Source organism: Dasypus novemcinctus, chromosome 2, assembly GCF_030445035.2.
Source record: "Dasypus novemcinctus isolate mDasNov1 chromosome 2, mDasNov1.1.hap2, whole genome shotgun sequence".
NCBI classification, from domain to species: Eukaryota; Metazoa; Chordata; class Mammalia; order Cingulata; family Dasypodidae; genus Dasypus; species Dasypus novemcinctus.
The window spans coordinates 199,847,473-199,859,461 of record NC_080674.1 but is presented as its reverse complement, the minus strand read 5'-3'; the positions used below and the strand labels follow the sequence as shown (position 1 = coordinate 199,859,461).

General features: G+C 36.7%; 2 protein-coding genes across 2 annotated transcripts; both read right to left on the bottom strand.

Annotated features, from left to right (window-relative positions):
- Nucleotides 1-828: 828 nt before the first annotated feature.
- Nucleotides 829-1,788, bottom strand: LOC131275437 (olfactory receptor 2G3-like). The gene is given in 1 exon segment (XM_058285610.1): nucleotides 829-1,788. A coding segment is annotated over 1 exon segment (960 nt).
- An 8,440-nt stretch (nucleotides 1,789-10,228) lies between these two features.
- Nucleotides 10,229-11,581, bottom strand: LOC101439749 (olfactory receptor 2G2). The gene is made up of 2 exons (XM_004481065.2): nucleotides 10,661-11,581; nucleotides 10,229-10,240 (listed from the first exon to the last, which is right to left on the bottom strand). Exons 1-2 carry the CDS (start codon nucleotides 11,579-11,581, stop codon nucleotides 10,229-10,231), a joined length of 933 nt encoding a protein of 310 aa, XP_004481122.2.
- Between the last annotated feature and the right edge of the window lie 408 nt (nucleotides 11,582-11,989).

Sequence of the window (11,989 nt, the reverse complement as noted above, 5' to 3'; positions counted from 1 at the left end):
TCTCTTCTGTAGTATATTCTTGATTTGCTGAGATGCTTTTTATATATTTGGCTGAAACAAACAACATTTCTTTAGTATCCTTAAACAATATTCATTATTAAGAACATAATGTTGTTTTTAAATTGCAAATACTTTTATACACCTAACATATTAAATGACAGAATAAAATTATTTTATTATTTTTGCTCTTAAAATGCTTGTATCTTCTATGCACAGGCTGTGACTTACAGATCACACAATCAGATACATTCACTAAGTTATGTAAAATAATATGTTTGGTATATTTTATTTCTCTTATTCCTTCTTGGAAGGAATTCTTAATGATAAATGGGTTAAGGGAAATAATAGTTAATATGATATATTACTGATCAATAAATTTGAACTATGAGCAGATATTTTTCCATTGTAGTTAAGGTAACATATAGAAATTTCTTCTTCTACAGCATGAAAATTTAATGGGGGTTTTACAAGCAAATATGTTTGTTTGGCAGAAAACCGAAAAAAAATGGAAGATTCAATGAAATTAAAGAAAAACAAAAACATTACCTAGGCAAACAGTTGGCAACAACTTGAATTTTTTAAGCATTGGAAAATAAGTAGCAGAAATAAAAGACTGCTGACAAGGATCATTGCTTATATCCATACAGAGGTCTTTTTTTCTATGTCCCAAACACTGGTTTAAATAAACATATATACACTTTACCTATTTACGCATGAGAGGGGAAAGCCCTTATGAGGTAAAATAAGGGAGCACTAATTCAACTGGTGTGAAATTTAGAACTATGAGTTTGTCTAAATAAAAGTTGGATAAAAGCACAAGACTTGTAATCACTTCTGTACATGTCACATCTGGAGGGAACACAGTTTTCCTGAAAGAAGTTTCTTCAGAGCCTCCTTCACATCTCTGTTCCTTAACGTGTAGATGATAGGATTTAAGATGGGAGTCACCATGGTGTAGAAAAGGGAGACAAACTTGCCTTGGTCCTGGGTATAACTATCACTTGGCTGGAGATACATGTAGATGATGGTGCCATAAAAAATGATCACCACAATGAGGTGGGAGGAGCAGGTGCTACAAGCTTTATGTCTTGCCTCCACTGATTTGATCCTCAGAACAGCTTGGGTTATAAAGCCATAGGAGATAAGGATGAGTGCTGGAGGGATTAGAAGGAACAGGACACTAATGACAAAAAGCACCAATTCATTAATGGTGGTGTCCACACAAGCCAATTTGAGGAGAGCTGGTACTTCACAAATAAAATGGTCCAACCTGTTGTTGCCACAGAGAGGCAACTGCAAGGTGAAGGTAGCATGGATCAAAGAATTGGCCAAACCACTCAGCCAGGAGATGGATGCCAGCTGCTGACATAGCCGCATGTTCATAATGACTACATAGTGTAAGGGTTTGCAGACAGCAACATAACGATCAAAGGCCATCACGGCCAAAAGGATGCACTCTGTAGAGCCCAGGGCTAGAGAGGTGTAGAGTTGGACCACACAACCTCCATAAGTGATGGTCTTTTCTGGTCCTCGCAGGTTAACTAGGGTCTGAGGGGCAAGGCTAGTGGTGAAGCAGAGGTCCAGGAAGGAGAGATTACTTAGGAAAAAGTACATGGGGGTGTGGAGAGGAGGATCCAGGTACGAGATTATGATGATGATGGAGTTTCCCACAAGCGTCAGGAGATAGAAGAAAAGAACAACTACAAAGGGCACAGTCTCTAGGTGAGGGTGGTCTGAGAAGCCCAGAAGGATGAAACCCATGAGGGAGCTGTCATTGGCCCTTCCCATATGTCTAGGGTGAAAACCACCTGCTTAGAGAAACATAAGAAGTTTGAAACAGTGTATCTGAGAATCAAAAAATTTATGAACTGAAAGATCACAGAGATCTACTTGTCCAGCCTACTCATTTTTGCCCTTAATGTGGTCCATATACCATTCAGTCTAATGTCCCTTCTTAGGAAATCATGAATAATTTCAATCCCAGGGTTCTCTGGGAACCCATTACTAAAGCCTGTCAAAATGGATACTTGCATGAATATCTAGAAATGCACCGTCATTCAGCACTTAAAAGAAGGGCCCTTCAAAAGAAAAACACACACAATATTTATGGTTTTTAACTCTGAACTGAAATCTGCATACAAAATCTAATACATTCAGGCTTCATTCTGGGCACAAACGAGGACAGGAAATCTTCCTCAACTTGCCACCATTGCACACACACATATAGACTCTATGCACTGCTTCAACAGGGGTAAGACAGTCATTGATCTAATAGTCTATCTGGAGATACAAAACAAAATTGAATAGATACATAACAAATAATCTAAATATTTTTAAAAGTTAAAAATGATGTTCTAAGGCTGAACAAAGTAAATAATTTTTCAAATCTGTTTTGCAAAATAAGAGATGAGAAAGAAATTGTTTTGAAATATGGAGACTGGGGAAGGTTTAATGGATGAAATTAGAACAAAGCCTTTTAAAATGTTTAATATTGGGATGCAATAGGATAGAAGATCATTTTTACCTGTGGGACATATTGTAATGACTAGAAGAAAAGGAAATGTATAGGAAGGAAGATATGTAATATAAATTCAACATATATCATACATGTTCACTCAATGATTGAATTGTCAAAAATGAAATTATTTTAAAAATACATTCTGAGTCAATATTATTTAAACCAACTGGTTTCAAGTTAATATTCCTCATAAAACAAAAATATACTAAACAGAATATACAAATTTTAAAAAGTTATAGGTATGTTAAATTCTCTTTAGAAATAAGTTGTTAAGAGATCATTGATAAATCTTTTTAAACTTTTAAAATTTCAACATGACAAAAATTTTTAGCTGCAATGACAAATGCTTATTTGAAAGTTGAAGAACGTTTAAAGTCAGTTGGTCATTAGGAGAAATTATGTGGATGATTCACTTGTCTTCATAAGAAGTTCCAGAAAGGCCAGTTTTGAAGGTGTGCCCAGAAAATGGTATTTGGAGCCAAACTGTAGAGATAATTGAGTGAAATAAAATATTTGTCTTTGAAGTAGAAAAAGTGAAATGTAGCTACAGGCCTTTAAGCAGAAAAAAAGAATGGCATTTTCAAATTTTATTCTGGAGATATTGATCTGTCAGTGGTATACAGTGTGTTGAGGAAGACACTAATGTCAAGATTTCAAATATTGGATATTTCAAAAGTTCTTCTGAGAAGTGAATGCATTATAAACTAGGGCCATGTAGTATGATTAAGTTAATAATTACAAAAATATCATAATTAATTGAATAATGACTTTTAAATGGAAAAGGGAATATGATTCCATTCTTCCAGATGAGAATCAAGGAAAATGTAACATGACAGAATATATTACTCATTCAGGAACGGTTTTGCCTGACTTATCAATTCTTCCAATTCAAAATTTGTTTTACCCTCTCCTATAGGTATGTTAGCTGAATGACATTCTCTTCAGTTGATTTTGAAATAATAGCTTGGGATTTGAATAAGTTGACTGTTTCTAGTGTGCATATTCCTATTCCTCAAGGAGCCAGATGAAGTTTAATTCCTCCCATTGGAGTTTGCATGAAATGTTTATGCTATCTTCATGCATGCCTCAAAAGCTTTCCTCTATCTTTTATACATTTTAAGGCCTGTTTGTCTCCTAGAGTTGAGAATATGTGCATTAAACATTATTAGTAAATGCAAAAATTATAGATATTGATGTAGTTCTTAGAAGTGAATGATCACAACCACATTCACATAAGTGAATCTAAGGAACCTCATCTTTCCAATAAAGACCTAAATCTACAGCAGATGAGAAAGGGATTTTAAGTAGAGGAAAATTGCATGAGAAATACTAAAAGTGAGGATTCTTTTCATATTTTCTTAGAAAAACAGTAAGTTTGTATGCTTGTGAAGGGAGAGGTAGTAAAGATTTGAAAGTCAAGAATTCTAGAGTTTAGATAGTGAAGTACTTTGAAAACCAGCCTAATACACACGAAGTGGTTATGGTCTTTGGTTATAGATATACAACTCATGCTTCACAATATCTGATCTGTGTAAAATGGTTTAGGGAAAGAAGGAAAGAAGGAAAGGAAGAAAGGAAGGGAGAGAGGGAGGAAGAGCAAAAAATAGTAAAGTAAGGACCAAGGTTTGATATCATGAAGTCTATGCTCTTTGTCTCTAAGGCTCATTCTAATTACGCTTCACACAGCAGCCAGAGTTATATTTGTCTCTCCAAAATGACATTTCCCTTAGAATCATTCCTGGTATTTACAAGAAAAAATGTGTACTATCCACAAGGCATTCAGCAACCTCCTTGTGCTGGTTTATACCCTCCCTACATCCTCTTCCATCCCCCACACATCTAACTTATGTTGCCATTCTGAGTGGTTTGCACTTCCCCTACTTGTCCTTTCACTCAGTCATACATTTTCTTAGGCTTCTCCCCATGAAAGGATATTCTCCCACAACTCCCATCATGTGAAAGGGATTTCCTTCTTTTTTAAGACTCCATGCTGATCACTTATATACAAAGTCTTCCTTGACTCTGATCAGCTTTCACATGCTGCATGCCCCATCCAGGTAAATTAACCAATTCTTATCATATAAATCCAACCTTCATCCTGAACCTACTTCTATCATGAAAACTATTAGATGCTACTGACCTAAATTTTTACATTTGTGTATTTCTAATAAACTGTAAGCTTCTTTAAGTGAAGGGTCAATTTTCACAGATGGAGACTGAAGCATAGTAAAGGATAAATGTTTACTGAGTAAACTAATGCATTTTAGGTGCCCTATTTTCCACACCCTGACCCTCTCTTGGGTATTTCTGTGTAGAAGATAGGCTCCCTTTACTTTTGTGACACTCAAACCTTGCTCAGTACTCAAGCCACTTGCCTGTCAAAAGCCTTGGAACAGGCTGAAAACCTATAATCTTGTCCTATCTCGATTTGAAGAGACCCACTATAAGATTGATGTTTCTTCTGGTCTACTCCATTTTCCAGATGTGTTGTTCTTCTGTGTCTATCCTGCCTTTTCGCAAAAGTACAAGACTTTGGCGTTCTCAGTATCTGCTCATGTGTTTTAAAAGTCACCCACCTGAGCAGACAAAGGCCTGATTTGATGTATAAGTAACTCTCCTCTCCAGTGCAAATTCTGATTTATGCTGTCCCATCCCTCAACTTGCTGACCCTATCAGCATCAATAAAATACAATCACATCTCTCTGAGGAAACTGACAAATGAGACCACAATATTAATAAAGTCAATAATGAATGATACTCTGGAAAGCATTTTATTCTTTCTCAATAAAATCAAGCCTAATAATTCACTTTAGACATCATACTTACTCTATTCCTTCATTTGAAATTGCAGAGCATTCAGAGTCCAATGGCTTGCAATGACATATACCTTGAGTTGTATAACTGTATGGTAATTCTTGTGAGTAATTTTTTACAGAAGACTGATATTGCATTGAATTGAGTATTCCAGGATGTTGTTTGTGTCTACCTATGTATCTATTTATATAAATATTTATAAAACTATTTATATATTCTTGCATCTATATAACTGTCATCTGTCCTCTGTGCATTTAGTTTTCTATAACTATTTAGCTATATCTATCAATCATCTCTGTTTATCATGTAAATGATGACAAATTAAGTATATCAATCAATTATACTAATTAGTTGTAAGACACTACCTTGCCCGTAGGAATAGCTACAGAATTTTGCAACATCCCCATAATTGAGGATAAAATAACCTGAAATCCAAATAGTTTGACTTTCTCATACAACATTTCATGTTACATTAATGCCAAAACAAGTCCAGCAGTGATAGAAAACTATAAGGTTACCACCTCAATAACTTATAAATCCATTCAAGAAACAAGTGTACTCAAGTAATGCTAAATTCAACTGAAGTCTTACTATCAAGGCTCTGTAAATGTGTTGGTATTTTCCACATCTTCAGAAAGCACATTAAGTAGCATTTTCTTAGCTTTGTGTTTCTGTGTCAAACCTCATCCTGACCCACCAGGCAATTTAGCTTTAGAACAATGCCTGTTGAAGACTCATACTTCTCACAGGAATAGCCTGAAGAAACTGTTTTAGTTACAATGAAATTTGGGAGAGAGAGTGTTCCGGAAATGGGCAGGATCTCTTTATGGCAAGCTCATGTTTATTCACATTTACTAAATCTTCTGGGGTAACTGTGTAATTCTGGGGTAATTGCCTTGCAGGCAATTAGCAGAGAAAGTAACTAACTTCAGGGGATCAACCAGGGAGAATGGATATACATATTTCACTAATGTGGAGTATTCTGCTTTTGATACAGCATCATTCTGGGACTTCCCACTTTGTAAAGGAAGCCCTCAGACTTCCCAACATAAAAAATAAACAACTTGTCTCTATTGTCTCCTTCCTCCTTCCCACCAGTTACAAGAAAGAACATCTCTCTCATCCCCTTTAAAGCTAATCCTTCCATCTATAACTTGGATTATCTGCATCATATAACTCCTTATAATTAGCCACATCTTTCTTTCTTAGTGCAAAGAAATTTCATAGTAAAATCAAATGGAGATATGTTTAGATTTACTGGCTCTTTTGTATTCTTCTTCCCCAAACATTTAAATGTTTGATTACTCAAATATCAGTCCAGCATCCTCATCTCTTACCACAATTTAATTTCTGCCTGGGTCCATCTGCTAACAACTACATTAATTATGAGTAGATTCCTCTAGTGAGGACCATATCCTCATATCCAACTTTCAAATGGGTATCTCCACTTGAAGAAGCACCTCAAATGAACTTTGTTAAAATCTAAGCCCTTGCTTTCACTATTATGTTTCTTTTAAAAGTAAATTGCATCATCATCAGCCCAATTTATACAAGGTAGAAACTTAGGGCCATCATCGGTATGGCCATCAATAAGTTTATCTTTTTTATCCTTCATAAGATGTCCCCAAAATTACAAATAACACCTAAATATTTCTCAATGATGCTCATACTTCCAATGGTAGTGATGTGGGTTATGGGTGGGAGGCTCTTTGTCTCTTTGGAGATAACCTTAACCTAAGCTGTCTGTCCTGACTTGTGGGTGTGGGATGGTGAGAGGCTGCAGTCCTGCCCTTGGTGACCATGGCAACGGCTCCAGTCACAGGAAACAGTTTATCAATGCAAACTCTATAAACTTTAAATATTCAGGGAAAATGCAAACCAAATGTGCTAAAAGCTTATCTAGAATGTATGAAGTCCATGCTAAAAGCTTACCTAGGATGTGGAAGATATATGCTAATTCAAACCTATTGAGCACTGAAACAAAGAACAATTTAGCCCTTCCTCTGTATAAAAGAACTCAAAATTCTTGTTCAGGGCTCGGGTTTGAAACAGAAAGCTCCCAAGTCCAGCCAGCCATCAATAAACCATTTTTCCTTCTCAAAATCATTCCTGAGTGCTGGCCTTTCTATATGCAAATAATTGAACCTCTCTCAAATTCTACAACAGTAGTTGTAAGTTTTAAGCAGAAAGAAGATATCTTATGTTGTAATGCAGTTAACTCATTAAATAAAGGATAAAATGAGTCAAAAATAAGTGTAGGAATTTGTACTTGTTATAAGAAGTATTAAGACTAAAACCCAAGGCATTTCTTCTGAGTCTGTTTTTCTTTTCACTACATCAACATCAGTTGACATGTTAAAATAACATAGACTTTTTACCAGACTAAATTCTATACCTTTAAATTCAATATCCAGTTCCTTACATAATCCCTATATTGGTTTAGCCTTCCTTGAAGTTTCTCAATTCTGAAGACACAGCCTGTTTTTTATTTTTATATTGCCTGTGGCATTTTGATATTATTGATAAATTCCAAAAAGAGATATAGATTATGTTTGTAAACTGGTCAGTTCCTTTGGGTGTGATATCCTTTGATTGTATTAAATTAAAAGGTTATGGCTTTTTTAGATGTTAAAATTTGGTGTGGAGAAAGTGGCCATGGTGGCTGCTGGGGGTAGGGAGTGGGAGGAAGAGATGAGATGTGGGGGCATTTTCAGGACTTGCAGTTGTCCTGGATGGTGCTGCAGGGACAGTTTTTGGACATTGTATGTCCTCCCGTGGCCCACTGGGTGAATGTGGGAGAGTGTGGGCTATGATGTGGACCATTGACCGTGAGGTACAGTGATGCTCAGAGATGTATTCACCAAAGGCAATGAATGTCTCATGATGATGGAGGAGATTGATGTTATGGGGGGAGGAGTGGGATGAAGGGGGTGGGGGTATATGGGGACCTCATATTTTTTTAATGCAATATTTTAAAAAAAGACAAAAAGCAAAAAAAAACAAAAAAAAATTATAACTGCAAAAAAACAAAAACAAAAACAAAAAAATTCTATTATAAAATATATAGAAAAATAGATGGAAATAAATTACAAATTTTAAAAGAAAAAAAAAGGTTATGTTTACTTGATTAAATTAAGATTAGGGCTTTGATTCAGTCATGTCAGTAGGGTGTTGCATCCCTACCCTCTTGGTGGGCAGACACACTGTAAAAGACATGGCAGAGGAAGAGAGACAGTTCATTAGACAGGCAGAGGCTCCAGGAAGAGAGATGAGCCTGATAGTCTACAGCTGACCTTGTGAAGAGAACAGAGCACCTGAGGTGGGAAAGCAACAAGCCCTAGGGAAAGAGATGAGGCTGATACCAGCCTATGGCTGAGACAGGAAGAAGCTAGGACCACAGAGTCTTAGGAGGAAGGAGGAAGGCTCCACAGACATCACCCCACCATCTTGCTTCAATATGTGGTTAATAACTTTGGGTGAGAAAGTACCTCTTATGGTACCTTGAGTTGAACTCTTTAGGGCCTTGTGACTGTGAGCTTTTACCCCAAATAAATACCCTTTATGAAAGCCAACAGACATCTGGTACTTTGCATCAGCACCTCTTTGGCTGACTAATACCCTGCCTAATATGAGATACACCAGAGTGGCTTGTGGTTAATATTGATTGGGAATAAAAATCACCATAGAACACTTTAAAAAATTCTTTCAAGGAATTTGGCATTTGAAAATTTTAACAAACATGTATTATAATTCATGGATTGTCCTCAAACTATTACCTCTGCTTTCTTCACAACATGCATCCAAGAGAAATTGGGAAATGATTTATCAGCAGCCCTCATGCCCAATTAATATTCCAAAGTTTGGGCCTGACACCACATGTGGGTAATCTAGTGATGCCAGGGGAGGGAAGTTACTCAGCTACTGCCCCCTGCCCAGACAGTGACAGGAGGGGCAGGTTTGATCAATGAAAACAGTAACCAAGGTCATACTTCTAAAATACAAATCTACTTAATTAACCCAATATTTCTGCTTCCCATTTTGTACTGTTCCAACTCCTTATCTGGCATTTAGGACCCTTTATTTCTTAACCAATTCAGATGTTTTTCTGTCTTCTCATCTGAATTATAAATAGTTGGTCTAACCATGCCACATTTTATTTTGTTCCTTTAATATTTTAATAATTTTTCATTTATGTCAGTTATAAAACATGCTAATCTCTCTCTTTATATGACTATTAAAAACTCTTAAGTTGACTTAAACTTTCACATCCTTCTGGTCTCTCTGAGACAACTTCTTTCCTTGCTTCTTAGAAGTCATAAGTGAAGGGTCAGTCATCCTTTGGTTTGCTTACTCTTTAAATGAAATGCTTAACATACTTGGCCCCACAAGACCTTTGCATTTTAATGAGATGAGAATATTTTTTCTCATCTCACTAAAATGCTTCTTTATTTTGATGTATGTTTGAACCCACCATTGTTGCCTTCAATAATCCATACCACCCAGTACTTGCTATCATGCAAAAAAATAGAATTTAGACTTATATTCACATAAAATTTCCCAAAATCAATATGCAAAAGTTCTTCACTATCAGAAAAGGAATGCACATGAAAAGACTATTTAGAGTGAAATCATGACAAATAATTATCAGTGTTTAATAGTAAATAGTGAAAGATCTTTGATTCAGATTTTATCCTGAAAACAAAATTCAAAATGAAGAGAAAATGTTTTAATGTATGGCTTTAGTTCTCATGGTGTTTTTGTCCCTCTGCACATCTCTTCCATATTCTAAGTGGATGGAATATAGGGTGAAACAAAAATTATTTTGCTTCATGACAGTTTGCACAAGCTGCAGCCATCCTAACTACATCCAGCTCTGAAACTTTGGAAAGCGTTAAGCTACTTGCCCATCTATAGCTATGGGGAGGCTGCAAGACTGAACAACTACATTGTTATAAATAAATGATGGACAGGCCAAATGGCCTTATGAATGCCTTGACTGTTTGCATGTTCATCTTAATCTTGTAAAAGGTTTAGCATTTAAAAGGAATCTCATATTTGTTACTTAAATAATACAGCCTGAAGAAAAGACACTGAAACATAGATTGAGTAAATATTTCTCCTTATGCTGCTGCTGAGTCACAGCAAAATCAGGATTAGGTGCATATACCCCATAGTATTTTAGAATGTTGAAAATTGGGTAAGCAACTAATTAAAAGAAAATGGAATAAAAAGGCCAAAGTGTGGCCATTCTGGAAGGTCTTCATCACATTATCACTTTTAGGAATTCTTTGAGAATCATGTAAAATTTATACGCAGAATATTCCCTACTACTTTCTTAAGAGCCCCTTTAAAGTCTTTGTTCCTCAGAGTATAAATAAGGGGGTTCAGCATAGGAGTCACCACAGTGTAGAAGAGGGAAACAAACTTCCCCTGGTCTTTGTATTTACTCTTAGCTGGCTGCAGATATATGAAGATGATGGTTCCATAGAAGATGATCACTACCAACAGGTGGGAAGAGCAGGTCCCAAATGCTTTCTGTCTCCCAGTGGTTGACTTGATCCTCAAAACAGTCTGGGCAATGTAGCCATAAGAGACCAGGATGAATGAGACAGGCACCACGAGGAAGAGGACACTAGCCACAAAAAGCTCAACCTCATTGAAAGTGGTGTCCGTGCAAGCCAACTTGATGAGCACAGGGACCTCACAGATGAAATGGTCCACTTTGCGATGACCACAGAAGGGCAGCTGAAGAGTGAGAGTGGACTGTACCAGGCTGGTGGCCACCCCACTGAGCCACGCCATAGAGGCCAGGATCATGCAGAGACGGGGATGCATAAATACAGAGTAATGGAGGGGACGGCAGACAGCAACATAGCGATCATAAGACATCACTGTGAGCAAAACACACTCTGTGGAACCCAGTGAGTGGGAGACATAGAGTTGAACAATGCAGCCACAATAGCTAATGGCTTTCATGGGATCCCACAAGTTTACCAGGAGCTGGGGAATCACACTGCTGGTGAAGCATAGGTCCAGGAAGGAGAGATGAGAAAGGAAGTAATACATTGGCGTGTGAAGTTTGGATTCCAGACGAGATATCAGTATGATGGTGGTATTGCCCAAAATGGTTAGTAAATACAAGACCAAGATCATTATAAATAGAGTCTTCTGTAGCTGAGGATGATCAGAAAACCCCATCAGGATGAAACCTGTCAGGCTGCTCTCATTGGTACTCCTCACTATTCCCATTTTGCAAAGTCGTTTCCAGAATGCCGAGGCATAGCTGAGAAAGATGGCATATTATACAAGGTCAAGTGAGTGACATTGCACCTCTCATAAAAGTGCCCTATGTTAAATTGGTCTAAGTTTTTGTCCTTAAAGTTAGTAACATGCATCTATCCATTTTCCTAATGTGTGAGTTCTACCCATTTCACTTCTTAGTTGCCTTCTAATGTTCTTCAAAATAGAGAACAATAGGCATATTAACAAACACCATCATCTGCTGTAGGAAACACTTTAGACCTTTGCTTCTTTCCAATGCCATTAAATTTGCCCCTTTATATTAACATATTTTTCTAGTTACAGAAAGGAGGAAATTCAGATAATTCCAACTAACGACAGAAAACTGAAATTTTCTATTATGGAAAGATATCTCTC